At 48.7% G+C, this 19,835-nt stretch overlaps 2 protein-coding genes across 5 annotated transcripts; both read left to right on the forward strand.

The window, feature by feature from the left end:
* Positions 1-78: 78 nt before the first annotated feature.
* On the forward strand, positions 79-11,907 carry DCTN4 (dynactin subunit 4). Of its 4 annotated transcripts, none has more exons than XM_064387426.1 (14): positions 79-277; positions 1,509-1,579; positions 1,959-2,137; positions 3,026-3,069; positions 3,790-3,897; positions 4,479-4,499; positions 5,420-5,493; positions 5,718-5,830; positions 7,127-7,236; positions 8,204-8,277; positions 8,591-8,645; positions 9,106-9,213; positions 9,613-9,710; positions 9,878-11,907. In XM_064387426.1, exons 1-14 carry the CDS (start codon positions 143-145, stop codon positions 10,089-10,091), a joined length of 1,404 nt encoding a protein of 467 aa, XP_064243496.1. In that variant the 5' UTR covers positions 79-142; the 3' UTR covers positions 10,092-11,907. The 4 variants fall into 4 exon arrangements, with proteins under 4 accessions (XP_064243496.1, XP_064243497.1, XP_064243500.1 ...); XM_064387430.1 differs by lacking the exon at positions 79-277 and adding an exon at positions 758-967; XM_064387429.1 differs by lacking the exon at positions 79-277 and adding an exon at positions 758-923.
* Positions 11,908-12,067: 160 nt separating this feature from the next.
* On the forward strand, positions 12,068-19,495 carry RBM22 (RNA binding motif protein 22). Its single transcript, XM_064387431.1, has 11 exons — positions 12,068-12,219; positions 13,009-13,062; positions 13,959-13,988; positions 15,065-15,197; positions 15,444-15,544; positions 15,697-15,869; positions 16,400-16,600; positions 17,078-17,242; positions 17,646-17,734; positions 18,242-18,373; positions 19,059-19,495. Exons 1-11 carry the CDS (start codon positions 12,166-12,168, stop codon positions 19,187-19,189), a joined length of 1,263 nt encoding a protein of 420 aa, XP_064243501.1. The 5' UTR covers positions 12,068-12,165; the 3' UTR covers positions 19,190-19,495.
* The last annotated feature ends 340 nt before the right edge of the window (positions 19,496-19,835 follow it).

Below are 19,835 nucleotides of genomic sequence, written 5' to 3' on the forward strand. Positions count from 1 at the left end.
TGAGGGACTGGCCACGCCCCCTTGTTGACCACGCCCCCTTGCTCGCCCCGCGGGGTGACGTGTCAGGCCGGCGTGCTGACGTCAGCCGGAGGCGCGGCGGCGTCGGCCGGCGGCGGCGCGGCGGAGCCCGCCCCCTCCCAAGATGGCGTCGCTGCTGCAGTCGGAGCGGGTGCTGTACCTGGTGCGCGGCGAGAAGGAGCTGCGGGCGCCGCTGCCGCAGTTGTACTTCTGCCGCTACTGCAGCGAGCTCCGCTCGCTCGAGTGCGTCTCGCACGAGGTAACGGCGGACCGGCCGCGCCGCACCCGCGTACCGGGCGGGACCGGGTGGGTCGGTGCTCTCTCTGCGCGCAGCGATTGGGTCGCTCTCCTGCCACTCACTCGCTTTCTGCTTTGCTATTGGTTGTTGGTGCGGCTGGTGGGTGGGTTTAGCCGTGCAGGGAGCGCGTGGATTGGCCGCGATTGACTGATGGGGCGGGACTGCGCGTTGATTGGCTGTGGGCGCCTGTCCATCGGCGGAGCTCGGGTTGTGATTGGCTGGGGCGAGCGCACAGGGGCGCTTCCCCTCATGGGGGACGAGCCCCCCTGAGCGGCCCCGGCCGGGGGCGCGGGGACCCCTCACCCGGGGGGGACCCAGCCCTTGATTCAAAAGATTCAAACCCCCCTGCCAACCGCACCCATGGCCATCGGGCCCGGCCGCGGAGGGGCGGGGACCCCCAGCCCCGCGCCCCTCCTCGGTTTCTGCCGTGGACGGGTGTGTGGTTTTGCTGTGGAGGGGCGGTTTGGCTTCCTAAATTCTCGCATTAAAATCCCTGAGAGTGGTTTTGCGGAAGCCTGCTTGAATGGAGAGATTGTGATGGATTTGGGAAGCCTTGACAGAATGACTGTGCAGCCCAGAGCTCAGCAGAGGCATCCTTGAGGAGATGGTGAGGCCTCTGAGGGGCGGATCTGTGGCCTGGCTGTATCCATCCTGAGTTCACTGTGCTGTGGGCAGTGCAGCCATTGTGCGTGCCCGTGCTTAATAATCAGTTTGCATTCCTCTTCAAGAAGGGGGCCCCATTCGTGCTGCTGTTGTTTCAGTTGGTAAAATTCACTGTGACAGCAGAGAGGTACAAAGCATCTTCTGAAATATGTATGTATCTGACCAGTGTAACTGCGAGGACACAATAAATTCAGGTCTAAATAGAAAATAAAATGTTAAAACTTTTGTTCAAGCTGAAAAACGAGATTCTGGTAACTGCTAAAGGTCAACACCCAGCTGATCTTTTCCCATTTACAAGACAGAGTAATTTAATCCATTCTGACTTAAGAAACCTTATAATTTACGTTATTAAAGATCAAAATCTGGCTGAGATGGGCTAAGGTTTTGCATACCAAAAAACATCTCAAGCCTTCCCTGGCTTCACCCTGCTGTTGCAAGACACAAATCCTTCTTGGATCATGTGGCACTTTGGGCCTTTTTGAACAAAGGTGTGCCAGATAACGCGTGTGATATGGCTGTGTCTTTTCAGGTTGACTCTCACTACTGCCCCAGCTGCCTGGAAAACATGCCTTCAGCTGAAGCCAAGCTGAAAAAGAACAGGTAAAGTTGTTATTTTTTTTGGTTTTTTTTCACCAAGGCTCCCTACTTAAAACAGCCCCTTTCCATGTCTGTCTGAAACTCTTCAAAAATTTCATGGCTGCTTGTTGTGTTTGAGTCTGTTTAGGGGAATGAGTGTCTTTCCATGATGTACCATGTGCTGCTCATGACTTTTGGGGGGTTTTTTATGACCTGGGCTCGTAGTACAGAGGTTTTTTAGCATCACATTATGTTTTTCACTGCTGCTGCTCTTACACTGACTCTGACTCCCCCAGGTTCCTGTGACAGGAATTAATGATGTGTTGGTTTAGTGCTGATGTGTTGTTGGGAGCATTTCTCTCGGCCTGGGCCCCTTGTCAGAGCCCTGCCTGGTTGTTTGCAGGTGTGCCAACTGCTTTGACTGTCCCTGCTGCATGCACACCCTCTCCACACGGGCCACCAGCATCCCCGCGCCGCTGCCCGACGACCCCGCCAAGACCACCATGAAGAAAGCTTATTACCTGGCCTGTGGCTTCTGCCGCTGGACCTCCCGGGACGTGGGCATGGCAGACAAGTCTGTTGGTAAGGGACAGTCAAAACTGAGCTGCAGCACGAGCCCAGCTTGTGTTTTGAAGGTAACAGGTGATGCAGTCAGTTCCAGACTGATATCCGGCTGGGATTGGAGTTGTAGTTGGAAATTCACGGGAAAACTCTTTGTTGGTTTAGGCTCCTCTGAAAAGCTGAGCTGAGTTGGTGGAATGTGTGACCCACTTTCATGCCTGTGTTCCCTGACTAGTGAGAAAACTGTCAAACTGTTTCAGTGAGTGCACTCTCCCCCACAGCTGAGATCTTGTTTGTGTGCTTTCACAGGCTTTGAAGTGGCTCAGTCTGACAGCATAAACACCTAATTTATTTTCCATCACTTTTGTTCACTTAGACTTATTCCAGAGTTGCTAGTCAGTGTTTGAACTTGGCTTTTCTCTTCACAAGAGCACTAGAACAAAGCTTTAACCTATTTTTTGGTATGTGAGATGTACAGAAAATATCTGTCAGGTGGAGCTGAGTAGGCCAAGCAGATCCTGACTTCCAGTGTTGTTGTGACTGAAAATGGAGCTGAGGATGCAGAGGCAGCAGCAGCCAGTAATAAGAGACACACATATAAACACAGGTACCTGCTGCTGAAGTGACTCCTGGGTGCTGTCCTGAGTATCTGTCAAGCAACATTTGTTTAAAAACACAATATAAAAGCTGTCAGAGCTCCTTCATTCCAAACCTGCCTGTGCAATGCTTTGAGAGGTGTATATTTGTACAGACGTGAACTTAAACAATTGCAGTGGTAGGTGTAGCAAAAATAGGGAGTGCCATATTTTATAAATAACACCAAGATAGTTGAGTGTTAGGTGTGATTTCTGTGTGGCACCTGGAAGCTTCCTGTGGACTTGGCTTTTTCTGTTCTCTTCTCTTGTGCAGCGAGTGGTGGCTGGCAGGAGCCGGAGAATCCTCACACACAGAGGGTGAGTGAGTGGGAAAGCTGTGCTTGGCTGAAATGCATCAGCCAGAAAGAACTGTTAGAGTGTCAGGCCCTCTCAATCACTTTTTCTGCATCTATATAATCCTTCAGATACCAGTTCCAGTTCCTAATCTGCACCTTGAATGGAGGGAAGGCCTCTTAGAGGCTCCCCTGAGGATATCGCAGTGTAAAATCTCCTTTTGAGAAGAAGCTCAGTTGAAACCAACCTATCTAATGGTGCTGTTAAGGTGAATGTGCTGCGTATGTATGTGAAAAAAAGCTGTTTTCCAATCAAAAGTGTGTCTAGGATCTGGAAAACACAACTGCACCTTTAACACCCTTCCCTTTTACCCGTTAGGGCTCCACTCTGAATGTGACCAGCCTCGGGGAGGGGGGAAAAGATGCTAAAGATGCTGTTTGCTCTGCCAATCCAAATTGCTCACAGTTGGCCACATGACATTACTCTGTGCAGTCATGGCAAATTCATGAAGGAAGTCTCAGTTGCTGAATTTCAAAATGAGGATTGGGCACTGCCCTCCAACACACATCATTCCCAAGGAAGGGTCATTTTGTCCCCCACAGTGTGGGTTAGGACACATTAAGGTACACAGGCTTGCACAATACAGCTGGTACTAGGAACACAATGAAACAAGCAGCAGGAACTCCAGCTAGTTCACAAGCAAATGCTGCAGCTGAGGTGACAATTCCCTGTTCCTCCCTCCAGATTAACAAACTGGTTGAGTACTACCAGCAGCTGGCTCAGAAGGAGAAGATCGAGCGGGACAGGAAGAAGCTGGTGCGGCGCCGCAACTACGTTCCGCTGGCCTTCTCGGTGAGCTGCTTGTGCCATCCCCAGAGCAGGAAAAGGGACCCACAGCAGCCTCAGCCTGGAAAATTAGATAGTTGGTAGCACAACAGGGCTGCCCAGCTTTGGCTAATTGAGGACAACATGGAGAAAATGAGGCTTTCTTTAGGGGTGAATACTTTTACGGTCATTACTGTGTGTTACATGGCCACTCTCTCTGATAGTCCTCCCCAGCAGTGCCAGAAGGTTTATACTTGCCCTGCCTAGGAATATGTTCTCCAGCAGTGAAGTTCAGTGCAACTGCAGCCACATTGCCAGTGGCAGCTATTTCTCAGGACAGTTCATCCCACACCTTAGTGACAGATAGCTCAGCATTGTCTGACCTTTCTCTGCATGAAATCTCTACTGAAGTTAACCTTAAGACTTGGTTGTGGCTTGAATGACTTGTTTATTGTACCTGGCAGGTAAATGCTCACTTTCTTTAGCTGGGTGACTGCATATGCTTGCTACTTCAATGAATTGTGCTTGCTCTGTGCCCTTGCTTGTGTCTTATGGCTGCATTTTTTGTCTCCGTTGCTACCTGCTGCTATTTTGGGGGCTCTCCACAGCAACACACTATACACGTAGTGGTAAGTCTTTTCACAGTTTCTGCTGGTGTTAAAGCTCTCATGGTACCAACTGAAGGGGAGTAACAGATCCTACACCATGCCTCAGGGCCTCTGGCTTAGGTGTGCCTAGAACAAACACAGGTGAAGCCTAACTCTTCAGAGGGTAACAATTGTTACAAAAACTATTTTGTGTTAGTTTAGAAACAGGGCAGTGTCTTTGAGGAAGTGATGTACACTTGAAAAGCAGTCCTTCAACAAACTTGGCTCAAACACAGCTGTCTGCTTGGTCAAGGCAAGTGCCACTAACATTAATCATCTCATCCTTGAAAAATCACCGGGGTTAGGCTGATGCTCACATTTCTCATTTGGTGAGAATTCAGGTTTTGAGCCCTGCCCACAAGGAAGATGTCTGCCTCCAATCACCCTGGGTGCAGCTTAGCTGTAGAAAGCTGAGGAGTAGCTCAGCTGTTGCTGGTGAGAGAGACTTGTAGGTAATGAGGCTTGTAGGAGTTTGAACCTTTCAGCTGCTTCAAGTAGTGCTGCAGAGCCTTTCAGATGGATGCACAGCCACATCAACCCACTTTTTTTATCAGCTGAGCTCTCGTTCTACACTATTTGACATGGAGTTGCTCTGAAGAGAATATCCAGGGAAGATGTGTCAGTAGTGCAGGCTGGTGATTTGAGGAAGCAGCAAAAAGCTTTATTAGCAGTAGCCACACACATCTGTCTTTCCCCATCTGCAGTGCAGTGGGAATTGTTTTCTCCTTGCTAACAGTTTAAGCAGAAAAATATATCTTAGGAAGCGTTGAATACCTTTTCCTTTTTGCTTTCCTTTGCTTGTACCCCCATGCTTGTCATGCAGCTCAAAGGATGAGTTTGCAGCAGGTTTTTGTGTCCATCAGGAGGCAGACCTGAGGGTGACAGTTCCTTTTTCCTTGCAGGACAAATACGGCCTTGGAACGAGGCTTCAGCGCCAGAGGCCCGGAGCTCCCATCAGTGCCCTCGCTGGCCTCTCGTGAGTCTCAGGGTTTGGCTTCCTTTGGGGGCAGCATTGGGAGTGTAGGCAGGAGAGGGGTAAAGCAGCTCTAGAAAGATGATAGACAATTAACAGATAGCAGTGAGAGGAGATTTTTCCTTTGAAGCACTGGAGAGGTGTCAGATCCTCAGGTGCTATAATGCAGTTGCTGTCAGAGCACACATGCCCTATTCATGACTGAGCTGCCCCCTATTTTGCTTCAGCCTGAAAGAAGGAGAAGACCAGAAGGAGATCAAGATTGAGCCAGCTGATGCAGTGGAAGAAGTGGAGCCTCTTCCTGAGGATTACTACACAAGACCAATCAATCTGACAGAAGGTAAAACCTTAGTGTTCTGTCACTTTTTGGCCTTACATTTTGTAACATGGGCACTGCCTACAAGCTTGTGGTGTTCCTCATGACCCAAGTTCCTGGTGATTTTTATGCTGGGATTGAAATACTGGGAAATGCTTGACTTTTTAATGGTAACTTTGAATGCAGCCTCAGCTTCATGTTGTGCATGGAAAGAAGTCGTGTACATGGCTTCAGAGCCAGAAGGCCTTAATTTTCTTGCTGACCTTAATTTCTGTGTGTATGAGGCATCAACTTTTGGACAGAGAAAAAAGCTGATGTCCTTTTTCAAATAATAGCAGGAAATAAGGAAACAGCAGCTGCTGGGGATCTGGAACCAGAAGCAGGCTGTTGAGTAACAATTGCGCATTGCTTTGACATCAGCTTGGAGCAGCCTGTGTACACTTGCCAGTTCTTTAGCTGACTCATAAATTTAATCCACACATGCTGTAAATGGATCAGTAGGACTTGGTGTGAGCAGGATAAACCAGCAGGTACAGGAGTGATGTGGGCTTCCAGCTGAGGTAGTTCCAAGCAGAACAGGTGATGTTGGTAGTTCTGCAGGCCTGTAAAGTCTGCTAGTATCAATTAATTCATGAAAGGTTTATGGAAAGGGGTAGATCTTATTGGTCTCCTTTTCTCATGAGGCTGTTGGCACTGTGAGTTTGATGCTGGTGAAGAGGACAACTTTCCTGGTTCCTCACAGTCAGGGAAAGGCTGCCAGGTGGCTCATTTGCCTCTTAGGCACTGAAACAGTGAGGAGCCTGCATTTTGGGAGAAACCCATGGGAGGTTTTGGCTGCTGGGAGTTTCTTGCTTTGGGAACTGTTTTCTCTAATTCTACGTGTGAGTCTGAGTTATGCAAACTCCTTGCTAAGAAGCTGTGTATTGTACTCATGCAGCACCCAGCTGTGAGGGTAACAAAGATGTGAAACTCATTTCTGTGGTGAGGGAAAGAACTGTGTTCTAGATGGTTAGAAAAGTCTTGTTTCCATCCCAGCTCAGCTGTGAAGAAAGATGTGGGTCCCTTATTTCTCCTGGGCTAGCACTGATGTTGCTCTCATGTGACTGTGCCCAGTCAGGGCAGCCCTTTATTCAGCTTTTGCCTTTCTATTTATTTATAGAAATGTGATAGTTGCCAGTGCCTTGTGAATTACAGGGTGCAGAAATTAAGTGTCTTAGAGATGGTGGCAGGTCTCCACCCAGTGCGAGGTACATATGTGGAATCCAGTTTGAGTTTCAGTTCCTGAGACATTTCTTTGTCCTGCTTTCTGTTGTGCTCCAGTGACCACTCTGCGCCAGCGCCTGCTGCAGCCTGACTTCCAGCCCATCTGTGCTTCCCAGCTCTACCCACGCCACAAGCACCTCCTGATCAAACGCTCGCTGCGCTGCCGGGTAGGGAGTTCAATCCAGAGAGTGCCCCTTGCAGCCTCTCAGCATTTGGGTGCTGGGAAAGGGGCTGTGTGTTTCTCTTTTAAAAGAAATGGCTCAAATGCTTCTGGCTGTTGAAAGTTCTCAGCCAAGTTAGTGGCAGCAGCACTGAGGGGGTGAGGGAGGCTGTCGTGTCTCTGGTGTGGTGACAGTTGTGAAAGGGGGACAGCACTGTCAAACATGCATAAACATACAAAGGTGGTTTGTGCTAGTGCTCTGCCTAGCCACAGAGCCAGAGAATACTGCCAGTGCAGTTGAAATAAAAAAAAAAAATTGCTGTTACTAAGGACAAAAGTCAACAAACAAAATATTAGGGAGAGGCAGTGCAGAATACTGAAGATGTCACTAGAGTGAAGGCATGAAGATGGTATTTCAGAGAAGCAAAGCAGAGATTTGTGAAGACAGGCAAGAGTTAAATCCAGGTTCTGCTGTTGGCTTTCTACATGGCCCTTACTACACAATTTGTTTTCTCAGTCATACAAGGATATTTGTTTATCTAGTTCCTAAAGTAATAGAGCAATATTATTGTAAGTATTTAAGATGCAGGATGCTGAACAAATGCAGAGTATTTTCTCAGAAATAAGTAATGTCAGCCTGATCCTGTATTTGAAGAGTAGCCTATGAGGAGATCAGGAGTTCTAGCTGCTTCATTTTTCCATGGATTCTGGAGCATAGGTCAGAGGGCAGTTATTTGTGCTGCAGTCAGTGTCCAGGTGTTTTCAAGACTGGTTCCACGTCTTGTGTTTCTGAGCTTGTGCTGGTAGTGCTGGATATAACATTTTGGAGTATCAATAGCTGAGCACATTGATGGCTCCATGCACCCCAGATAGTTTGTAATGTCATGGCTGGTGACACAGCACTTGTGGCTCTGATTCTTCAGTGTGTGACTGCACACTGTCTTTGGTGCTGACTTAAGTACTTTTCTCTCTAGAAATGTGAACATAACCTGAGCAAACCAGAATTCAATCCAACATCTATCAAATTCAAGATCCAGCTGGTTGCTGTGTAAGTAAGAAATGGGGACTGGCAACAACAACTCCCTGTTCGTGCTTAGTTAATGCCTTCTATTTTAATTTCCTTTGGCCTCTTGTGGGATTGTGTCATCCCTTAGGATGGTGTAATCACCTTTTTAAATATATTTAGCTTATCTGTGATAGGTTTGCTTGCTGATCTATTAAAGATTTCAGCAGTTTGACAAAAACACTGCATGCTGTGCCAGCCCCAGACTGTAGCAGCGTTTTGTAGGGTTAGGGTTATACAGCAAAAGGACACTTCATTTTTCCAGTCCCTCACAGTCATTTCCTCTGTTATTTTGTAGGAACTACATCCCTGAAGTGAGAATCATGTCTATTCCCAACCTGCGCTACATGAAGGTCAGTAGCTTTTCCAGAAATGCCTTAGGCTGAGGCATAGCCAGGAGCTGTGAGTTGGGATCTTTTGGAAGATGACATGGTGTGATGATTGTTCCCTGAGGGCTGCACTCACACCATGTAGAGGGTGCAGGGCTTAAGGGAGGGGCCAGAGTAACACTGCATGCACTTGTCACTGCAGCAGTAGATTGCTGTGCAGTGTGACATCATCACTTGACAATGTCTGAAGAATGAAAGGTGTGGAATTGAGATCTCAGCTAGACTCCCAAAATACATATTTCTTATATTAAGAGTTTTCATGGCATTGGTGCCTTATGAACGAGGGGGGGTTGCTGTCCATCCATTGAGAGGATGTGATGCAATTTTTGAATATGTTGATGAGTCAGAGAACATGGAGGTGCTTACAGTAACAATGAATTTTAGCACATTTGCTTCTTCAATTGTGATTCCTGAATGTCCCCAGGAGAGCCAAGTCCTTCTGACTCTGACTAATCCTGTGGAGAGCGTCACACATGTCACATTGCTGGAGTGTGAGGAGGGAGACCCTGATAACATCAACAGCACTGCCAAGGTATTGATTGTACCCTCCTGCTGGGTAAGCCCAAGCCTCTTCCAGGGTTTACCACTCCCATTTGTCCTTCCACAGGGCACACTTTTCATATGTCTTTTCACCCCTGCTAACTGTGCTGCATTTCCCTCCTTGGAGCTTAAATGACTGTCACCAATATAAACAGCAGCTCATTAAGTATTTTGAAATTTTGGCTGTTCCTTGATATGGAAAATCCAAGGGAGAAATTTATTATGGCAGGGTGGTAATCAGGTAGTCCTGGAGCAGAGAAAAGTTGAGGACACGTCACTTTTCTGTTAAACCACACTGAAGCAGACCTCAGAAGAGGAGAGCCCTCTCCTGCTTGCAGTGTAGCTGGTGATCAGTGCTGAAAGGCTTGTTTCTTTCCATGCTCTATTTCAGGTGGCAGTTCCTCCCAAGGAGCTTATTCTGGCTGGCAAAGATGCTGCAGCAGAGTATGATGAGCTGGCAGAGCCTCAAGACTTCCAGGATGACCCTGAGTGAGTGTCCTGTGGGGATCCTCTCCCTTAAAAACTTGGCTTTTTGAGTAACTCCCTCTCCTCCTGTGTGTCCAGCGTGTTTGAGTTCCTCTGAGAGCATTGTTCCACTTGGAACAATGCTTTGAGAACTTGGCTGACCCAACGTTCCTGTGTGTTCTGCCTTGCAGCATAATTGCCTTTAGAAAAGCCAATAAAGTGGGAGTTTTCATCAAGGTCACCCCACAGAAAGAAGAGGGCGAAGTGACCGTGAGTTTCAAGATGAAGCACGAGTTCAAAAACCTCACAGCTCCCATCCGGCCCAACGAGGACGGTGACCACACCTCGGAGGTGATCTGGCTCACCCACCACGTGGAGCTCAGCCTGGGCCCCGTGCTCCCCTAGCAGGGCTGGATGGACTGCACCCCAGCAGGCGCTGCTGCAGGCTCTGCCAGCTGCTCTGTGGTGTGTGGGTGTGCCTCGGGCTGCCCAGCCCCAGGAGGGGGCAGAGGCTGCCGTGGCTTGGCCTGGTTTCTTCTCTCTCCCCTTGTCTAGTGCCCACTAACTGCTCCACTTCCCCTCACTGCCACAGGCTAGAGTAACTTGCAGCACGTCTTAGAGCACAGGAAAACCTCCCTCCAGGTTTGGCTTTATCAGCAGATGGTTAGGGCTGAATTGGATTTATCAGCAGAAAAGAGCCCATACTGTTTTTTTCTCCGTGTCAGCCCACCAACCTGATGTTGCATACCCAGTAATGAACAACTTCTCTTTCACACGGGGCAATGCCCTTCCCAAACAAACATTTTAAGGAGTGTCCCTGCCTTCTGCATTCTGGCAAGCTGCTGCCAGCAGCATGATCTTTTAGTTTGGTTTTCTGCCCCCTCACAGGATACCTCAAGTGCAGGGGCTGGGCCACAGAGCCCTACCCCTCTGGCATATGTAGCTTGCTTAGCCGAGGTGGCAGAGATTTTTTCACAAAAGAGTTGATCAGTTTGCCTTTAAACTTTAAACATAGTGTACTGTAGTGTTCATGGATTTAACTGGCAACCAAGCCTGCCATCAGCCTGCTGCATCTCAGCTGGATGTGGCAGCAGGATGTGCTGCAAGCTGGGAATTCACATTCTGCTGCAGCTCTAGATTGAGGCAGGAATGCTCCAGAGAGGCTCCCTGCAGACCTCAGCTCAGTAAATGTTGTGTTGCTAGGGGTTGTAGCAATGAGGGTATGAAACCTGGAGAGTTAAGATTAGTTCTGGTAATTTTAAAGTTACAGTGGTGATTTGGGTTCATAATCTTTGTTTTTCCAGTTGGGGCGGGTGGGAGGGAGGTGTAAAGGTGGAAACTCATTAGATGTTAACTACACACACTGTACCAGAAGGTCATTTACCCAGGGTATAATTTGGCTGCAGTCCAAGCTAAAATGGGTGATTAAGAGCTGTGTATCCAGGAGACTGAATTACACATGAGAAGTGCATGGCTGGTGCAGGCAGGCGAGAGGGCTCTTCCTGCAGAGCATTCCCACTTCAGGCGTTGACCTCTGTTAAACATTTCTGAGGGGCTTTGACATGCTGCAGTGCTGGGAAAGGCTTGAATAGCAGCCAGCCATGGCCGTGTCATGATGCTTGTGCCATGGCTCTGCCAGTCCTCTGCATGGAGGGGCAGGATGAGGCTGCCTGCTCTCGGGGGGTGCTGCAGCACCCCAAAACATCTCCCTTAGTGCAAGGAGCCTGCCGTGGTGTGCTGGGGGGCTCACAGCCCGCAGCCTGGGTCTCAGAGCAGCGAGGCATCACGGTTACAGCTCTGTGTAGGTGATACAGACGTACAGCATGAGTTTGAGACTTGTAGTTAGTAGTTAACGTGTAGTGCTAGTGCCTGCCGTGGCTCTCCCTGTGCGATAACAAAGCACGTCACCTCTGGCCACCACTTCTCGTGTTCAGTAGCCAGAAGAGCTGCTGCACTTTGACAGCACCACTGAAGACCTCCCAGCACCCAAGCCTGGCGCTGGGTTTGCTGCAGGCTGTGGCCTGCGTCCTTGTCACTGCAAACAAAGGTGCCCTGGGCTGTGGCGGTGTGAGCCCGGAGCTGCTCTGCCCTCCCTGCGGCTGCTCTAGGCCATAGGAAAGTGTTGGGTGTCCCTGCCTCTGTCCCTGCTCCCCCACAGGCGCCTGTTGCCTTGTGCTTGACGTCGTGTAGTGACCTTCAATAAACCACACGTGGCTCTCGATGCTTTGCGCTGGCTCTTATTCCAAAATAATCGTTATTTAAACAACACAAAAGGCGGAGCTCCCCCGTCCTTTCCCAATGGTCTCGTCCCCGTGCTCCCCCCGCTCGCCTCGCCCGTGGTCTCGCCCGTTGAGCCGGGCCTGCAGCGCCCCCTGCCGCTGTGACGTCACCGCTGCCGCAGCCCGCCTTTTCCGTCAGGGCGCTGCGGGAAGTGGCGTCACTTCCGGCCGCCGCCTCCCGGCAGCGGAGCGGAGCCGCCATGTCCACATCGCTGGGCTCCAACACCTACAACCGGCAGAACTGGGAGGATGCGGTGAGGGCCGGCCGCCACAGCGGCGGGGAGCGGGCCGGGGCCGCCGGGGCCTGCTCCGCCGCGGGAGCGCCTGCGGCCGCGGGGCCAGCGGGGAGCGGGCCTGGGCCGGGACCTGCCCTGGGGAGCCGCCGCCTTCCCGGGGACCGGCCACCCTCCCTGGGGAGCCGCCGCCTTCCCGGGGACCGGCCACCCTCCCTGGGGACCCACCGCCTTCCCGGGGACCGGCCACCCTCCCTAGGGACCCGCTGCCTTCCCGGGGACCGGCCACCCTCCCTAGGGACCCGCCGCCTTCCCGGGGACCGGCCACCCTCCCTAGGGACCCGCCCGGGAGGGCTCTGCGCGGCTCCGGCCGTTCTCTCCCGGGCCCAGGGCAGCGGGCTGTCCCGCCGCTCGTTCCCCGCGGTGCCGGGGCTGAGCCGGGCCCCTCGTGTGCCCCCGGCCGCGTCCCCCGAGCTGGAGGCTCTCCCGCGTGGGCCCAGCGCAGGCAGTCGCTGCTGAGGGACAGCGGGGGCGGTGTTCCCTGCTGCGGTCCTGGCGCTGACAGGTTCAGATCTCAAGAACACGTTTTTTATTTGGTTATTCTAAGTTTTACTCCAATAGCGACCAGATTATGATTCTGTAGGAATTGGGGCCTGGGGCGTGGCTTGCAGCTCTCCCGGTGTCTCTGGATCCATTTGCATTTTTTAATCTGTCTGGTGAATTAAACTAGATCGTTTTCAGAGTGTGGCTTGAATGCTGTTGTGATGGCAGAGCTTGTTTCATTTCTGACTTTCTTCTTCCTCGGTTCAGGACTTCCCAATCCTGTGCCAGACGTGTCTTGGAGAGAATCCCTACATTCGGATGGTAGGTGCCTGCTGGGCCCTGCAGCCTTCCCTGGCTCTGGGGTGCCCTAAGCCTGGCTTTGGGGCTGGAGCAGGGCTGAAGTGAGCACACACTCCTGAGCAGCGGGTTCTGCACAGCAGGACGTGGCTCCAGCTGTGCTCGGTGTGTAATGTCACAGTTAGGGCTGTGGTCTGAGAACAGGTCAGTCAGAAGGAGAGCAGGTGACCCAGCCCAGTGGCTGGAGTGCAGGAAACAGTGGAAAATGGAATTTTAGGATTGGCAGGCTCCAACATGGACAGCTGTGAGCTGCTCAAATTCTAGTTAGTGCAGTTTGTAAAATGTGACAAACATGCACCCCTAAAATGAAGTCCAAGGTGACTTACAAAGGTAGGTTAAACTCCTGCCTGTTTCCCTAGGCTGGCTCTGGGCAGGGTGGGTCAGTCCATGTCCTTTTGCTTTCCTCTGCCTGGCCTGGTTGCCCTGCACTGACATTCTCTCCTTCACATTCACGTTCCACACATTTCCTGGGTTGTTCCTATGAAACACAACCCTAATGCTGCCACAGGGGATATCTCTAAGCCTGTTTGTTTCCATGGGTTGTTTGATGTAACATCATCTTTCCTTAAAAAGAGCTGACAATGCTCCTTTTCATTCTCACCTTTCACCAGTGCAGGAGGTGGGACTGAAAGTGCTCTGTTTTAAATTAAAGTTTCTCAACCAAAAGTGTATTGAGAGTATTTATATTTTTTGTTTTGCTGACTTTCCAAGGTGCAAGCCAAATACATAGGGATGAGTGAGTCTAAATGCAGCATCATTATGAAAAAAACTTACTGTGTTATCACATCAATGATATGTCTCATGTTTTACCTTGAATTGGTGATATTTAATGTTTTATTTTATTATTTTTTATATTTCAGACCAAAGAAAAATATGGAAAAGAATGCAAGGTATGTTTGTGTGTTTTGAAGAAAGACTGTCAAAATTGGTGCAGATCTAGGAGCAATCCATTTTAATGATTAAAAACCTGTCAGCTTCAGAGGAGTGCTTATCTGGGTTAACTTAAAATATTTATGTAATCAGTTTTTAGGTCGGTCTGCTGTGCTTGTTAGACAAATTCAGTTGGTCCTAAAATAATAAAATTATTGAGCAAATCCTGACTTTGTCTAAACAAATCTTCATGTTGATCAGAGTGAGGCTTTGCAAATACTCTTGCAGTATGTGTGAAGTTATTGTAGCATTTTAAATGATCCATGTTTTCTTGGGTGAGTTTGTTGTTTTTCTGAGATGTGCAAAATACCTGGAGTTTGGGTTTTACTCTGTATGTTATTCATGCTGTTTGTTGATTTGTGTTGGCTGTCCAAGAAATAAGCCACAATTATTTACAAGAGCAAGAGCAATTTCCAAGAGCAATTTCCCTGGACTAAGGGAAATTAAAGGAGGTTTTTGCCCTTTTGTCAGTTTTCATCTGAGGTAGAGAAAAGGTATAATTTGGAGTCTGTACATATTGAGATTGTGTTGTGTACTCAAGGTGTACGTGCAGAGGAAGCAAATGCAGCATTCCATGAGACAAGAGGGAGCATCACTCCTCTGCACCAGAGCTCTCACAGCCTGTTCCAGGTTGCTGCTGTGCTGGTGCCTGATGCCCCCATTGTTGTAATTCATCTCTGGAAGCTCCACACTGACATCACCTGGAATCAAAGAGAAGTTTTATATCTTTGAGTAGATCTGCACTTAAATAAATAAATAAATAAACAAATAAATAAATAATTGCAATAAATAAAAGGAAAAACAGCAACAAAAAAAGCCAACTTCCCTAAAACTTCTTCCTGTCAAAATAAAACCCCAAATAGAAACAAATATTTCCTGAGCTCTGGGTCTTAGCTTTAGGACAAAGAAGTTGTATTTATGGTTTGGAGAAGCTGGATGAGTTTGGAGTAGCTGGATGAGTTTGGGGTTTGTTTCCCTGCCAGAAGCAGAGCAGTAGCTGTGTGCAGGGTGATCCAAGTGCCACCTTCTGTCCCAGATTTGTGCCAGGCCCTTCACGGTGTTCCGCTGGTGCCCCGGCGTGCGGATGCGCTTCAAGAAGACAGAAGTGTGCCAGACCTGCAGCAAGCTGAAGAATGTCTGTCAGACCTGCCTGCTCGACCTGGAATATGGTGTGTACCCAAAAACCTGCCCTCTGAAACGGGAGCTGTGAAATCACTTTAAATGTGTGCGTGTAATTGGCACTGGACAGTCTTTGAGAAGAACAGGTCGTGTCCCTTCAGAGGTTCAAGGGCAGAGTGGTTTCCCTGAGCAGCAATGATTTACCTCTGGCCACTGCAGGTTACAGAAATCACTGTTTCTGCTCTTACAGCTTGTTCTTCATATGCATTGGTTGGGGTTTTTTTGTTTCATTTTAGGTTTGCCTATCCAAGTCCGGGATGCAGGACTCTCCCTTAAGGATGAAATGCCTAAATCTGATGTCAACAAAGAATACTACACCCAGAACATGGAGAGAGAGGTAAGTGTAGCCAGCCATGATTGTGCTTTTTGGGTGGCTGTGTGTGGGGAGGAAGGGGCAGCAATGACCTAGCTTCTCTTAAAACCACTTTTCTGTGCATTAGTGTTCAGTGCTGATGTACACGTAATTATTTGTGTTCTGCCTGCTTTTAGATAGCCAATTCTGATGGCACTAGACCAGTTGGTGCACTAGGAAAAGCTACTTCCACCAGTGACATGCTGCTGAAGCTGGCCCGAACCACTCCATACTACAAACGCAACCGTCCTCACATCTGTTCCTTCTGGGTAAAAGGAGAGTGCAAGAGAGGAGAGGAGTGTCCCTACAGGTACAGACACAGCTCTGTGTCCATCTCTTCACCACAGTCAGATGCAGCTTCCCTTGGAGATGCTGCAGTGGGCAGGAGACACTCCAGTGATCTGGGTCAGGGCAGCACTTGCATCCAGTGCCAGCAAATGAGTCTCTGTGGTGGCAAGTTGGTTTGTGAGAAGTTGGCTGTGTCCTTTGCCAAAGCAGTGACTGCAGCTCTTCTCTTGTGTAGTCAATTTTTCCCCTTTGTGGTGTCAGTCCCCTCAAGCAGAGATCTTTGTATTTGAACAAGAGGCTGTTTCAAACCCAGCTCTTGTGTTTTGTAGTGCTGAGTGTTGAGCTGTCAAAAGCACCATTCATTCAGAGCTTGACACAGTCCTGGCTGCAGCTGAAGTTTTCAGGGCTTTGTTCCATTTTGGCATGTTTATGTGGACAGGGTTAAGGATATAATTGACCTGAGGGTTTCAGAAGGCAAACTGGCAGCTACAGTAATTTTAATCCATTCAGTCATCCCTGATGTTAAAAAATGCTTTGTTTGCTGAACCTTAGACATGAGAAGCCTACAGATCCAGATGATCCTCTGGCTGACCAGAACATCAAAGATCGTTACTATGGAATTAATGATCCTGTGGCTGACAAACTTCTGAAACGAGCCTCAACCATGCCTCGTCTAGATCCTCCTGAAGACAAGACTATTACTACACTGTATGTTGGAGGGCTTGGAGATACCATCACTGAATCAGATCTCAGGTGTGTTGGTGAATTTGTATTGCCCTTGCCTTTTTGTTTGACACTTTGATAATGGCTCTTCAAATGAGGAACAAAAGTAAATCTGGTTTTCAGGTTTTTTTAATGGGGAACTGGTTGGTGGGCAAGTGCAGAGGAGTGCCAGCTTGTTGGAGGACAGGCACATTTCAAATGCTTTGATTAAAATTTATCTCTTTAAAGATGAGTCATCCCTTTGAGCTGTTGGGGATATGTGTAGCCCTTTTTACAGGAGGTCTTGTATCCCCCAGCTAGCTACTGAGAGAAGCTGCTGCAGAGCTTTAATTGCTCCATAATTGCACGGAGGGCTAATTATAATTAACTGATTGATTATTGATTTCTAATGATTTGTTTGAACTGGGAATGGAGAAGAGAAAGTTTTTGAGCATGCCTATTTCACCTCCCTATACCCTGTGACTAGGAGGAGTGGGGAATCATAGTATTTTTTTTTGACCCATACAGAAATCACTTCTACCAGTTTGGGGAGATCCGGACGATAACGGTGGTGCAGAGGCAGCAATGTGCTTTCATCCAGTTTGCCACCAGACAGGCTGCAGAGGTGGCTGCTGAGAAATCCTTCAACAAACTCATTGTCAACGGCCGCAGGCTCAACGTCAAATGGGGAAGGTAAGTGTGAGGGGAGAAAAACTGAGAGAACTTACAAATCCTCCAGGCTGCAGTCTTGATCAGCAGCATTGGGTATTATGCAGGAGTTGATACTTGTTTGGTAAATACTTGGGGTCCTCTTGCATTTTGGTTTTCTTTTTACAGTGGGATCTTGCTTGGAGATTACACAAGTAGCATAGGGGATTTCTTGGCTGAGGATTATGGATGAGTTTTGGTAGCTTTGCTCCTAGTCCATCTCCTCTAAACACTGTTTGCAAGCTTGGTACCAACTGATGTTCTGTGAGTTTTTCATCTTTGGCCTGAAGAAGTGGATCTGGAATAGATAATGTGAAGCCACTGTGGTATAAATATCTCTTATCCTGCTTTTCTTTTCCTTGTTCTCAAACTTTGGTCTGTTTTTCAGGTCCCAGGCAGCAAGAGGAAAAGAAAAGGACAAGGAAGGCACTACAGAATCGGGGATAAAGCTGGAGCCAGTTCCAGGACTTCCTGGGGGTAAGGGAGTTGTATTCATCTCTGAAACACTTAATGCTGGCCCACTTCCGTGAGCAAGGCTGCTGTTAAACTTCTGGAGCAGTGTCAGTTCAGGATGGTAGAGGCAGTGCTGAGCCCAGAACAGTTACAGTAGGCTTGCAGCAGATCCAGCTGGATGGGAGATGAGCTTTGTCTAGGAGCAAATCCTTGATGAAAAGAGAGTTCTTTATGTGATGAGTGAAAAGTTAAAGCTGAATTCAACTCACTTAGGTCACAGATACTCGCAACCCAGGCTTTTCATGTTTTCTTAGTCCACTGAGTGTTGTATGATGGACAAAGCAAAGCTGGTTTCAGATGGAGGAATTTGGTGACTGGGGTTTCAGTTCTGCTTCTCAGTCCAGTTCATACATGCAATAGCAGCAACAGTTTGCCCTTGTGAAAGTGTGGGTTGTGCTCCATCTCTGAAGCAGACACCTCTGCTTGCCTTGCCTGAGAGATTTTCCATAACCATATGTACTTTTTCTGCAGCCCTCCCCCCTCCTCCAGCTGCAGAAGAGGAGGCTTCTGCAAATTACTTCAATCTACCTCCAAGTGGCCCTTCAGCCGTGGTGAACATTGCCCTGCCACCTCCTCCTGGCATCGCTCCACCGCCGCCCCCAGGTACCTGTGCTTCCCCCTCCAGTGGGGCTGTCAAATGCAGTGTGAGACAGTCTCTTCCTCCTTGCCAGGCCATGCTGCACTACTGGTGCATGCCCTGAGCTGATCTTCCTCATCCCTGATCACACAGTGTAAACGGATGATCTAAACTGAGCTGTCAGCACAGTTTAATTAAACTGAGCTGCCTGTTGTGGTTGGTATTTGCTTGCAAATTCCCAGGCATGTTAGAGATCACTGGTACTGGTACTGGGACCTACTCAGTGCTTTTGCTGGCTGTGTAAATGCCACATTAACCCCGACTTCAAAGGGTAATTTTGCAGATGCCTGAATGCTGACATGTCCTTGGCTCTCTATATATCTATCCAGAGATACTTTTTGTTTTAATGGAATTAAATACATCTCACAGATGTATTTGCTCTGCTCTCTGGTTGAGTAGGAAACATTTAGATTGGTATTACAGACACCTGCCCAGTCCCCCCACCAGCTTTTATTTTTAAGGATGTGTGTTGGGTAGGGATTGGCCGTAGTTGTACTGTAAAGTGGGGCAGGAGTTTGGGGAGATGGGAGATGTGCACATTTGTGGGGCACAGCTGTCAGCCAGCTGTGGTGTCAGTACTTTGAAGCAGCAGTACACCCACATCAGGTTTTCTCTTGCTTTGCCTGAAGCTGCCAACTTTTGTTTCTGCAGGTTTTGGACCACACATGTTCCACGCCATGGGGCCTCCTCCTCCCTTCATGAGAGCCCCAGGCCCCATCCACTACCCATCCCAGGATCCCCAGAGGATGGGTGCCCACGCAGGAAAGCACAGCAGCCCCTAGCACGTCCTGCCACCCTCATCCTTGAAGTAAATGTTATTTTCTAGTTACCATGGTAGCATCATATGTCGAGCTGTGGGTGAGCTAGAGATGCCTTATTTCCCTGCTTGCAGCCACAGGGCAAGCTCAGCTCCGTGTCTCCACTTATAATCGGGTTCTTGATATGTCCCAGGTCTTTCTATTAGTGTGGGGGGTGGGTGGGGGACAGACAGAAGGGCTGTCAGGGGTCTGGGGTACCAGAATTACAGTGCTATCTGTGTATCCCATTGGCACACTTTTGAAATAAACTTCTGGAAAAACAAAACCAAACCCTTTTCAAGCCCTTTTGATATCCTCAGTTGGAACAGTGTGGACTGTTAAAATGTAACCAGAGACTCTCTTCTGTCACATAACTAATGATGTATTATTCTAATGAGGTATTAAATCAGGACTGAATAAGAGTTGAAAAACGGGTTCATCAGACCTGCCAAACCCATGGCTTGGCCTTACCACTACACAGAATTTTTCTCCCTCCTTTTTTCTGACTTCTTGATTAAAAGAGACCAGAAAACAAAGCCTTTTTAAATGCATCACTTCTACTCCTGCACATCCTCATCAAGACAAGTTCTGGGTCAAGAAGCAGCCCCCAGGCAGTATGGGCATGATGTGG

Source organism: Passer domesticus, chromosome 13 (genome assembly GCF_036417665.1).
Source record: "Passer domesticus isolate bPasDom1 chromosome 13, bPasDom1.hap1, whole genome shotgun sequence".
Taxonomy (NCBI): Eukaryota; Metazoa; Chordata; class Aves; order Passeriformes; family Passeridae; genus Passer; species Passer domesticus.

Bases quoted from the DNA above. Each gene is read 5' to 3' on its own strand.
- DCTN4 (XM_064387426.1), top strand. From the start codon at position 143: ATGGCGTCGCTGCTGCAGTCGGAGCGGGTGCTGTACCTGGTGCGCGGC. The intron at 4,500-5,419 runs GTAAGTCTTTTC...TTTTCCTTGCAG, and splicing joins AACACACTATACACGTAGTG to GACAAATACGGCCTTGGAAC. The intron at 5,494-5,717 runs GTGAGTCTCAGG...ATTTTGCTTCAG, and splicing joins AGTGCCCTCGCTGGCCTCTC to CCTGAAAGAAGGAGAAGACC.
- RBM22 (XM_064387431.1), top strand. From the start codon at position 12,166: ATGTCCACATCGCTGGGCTCCAACACCTACAACCGGCAGAACTGGGAG. The intron at 12,220-13,008 runs GTGAGGGCCGGC...TCCTCGGTTCAG, and splicing joins GGCAGAACTGGGAGGATGCG to GACTTCCCAATCCTGTGCCA. The intron at 17,735-18,241 runs GTAAGGGAGTTG...CTTTTTCTGCAG, and splicing joins AGTTCCAGGACTTCCTGGGG to CCCTCCCCCCTCCTCCAGCT.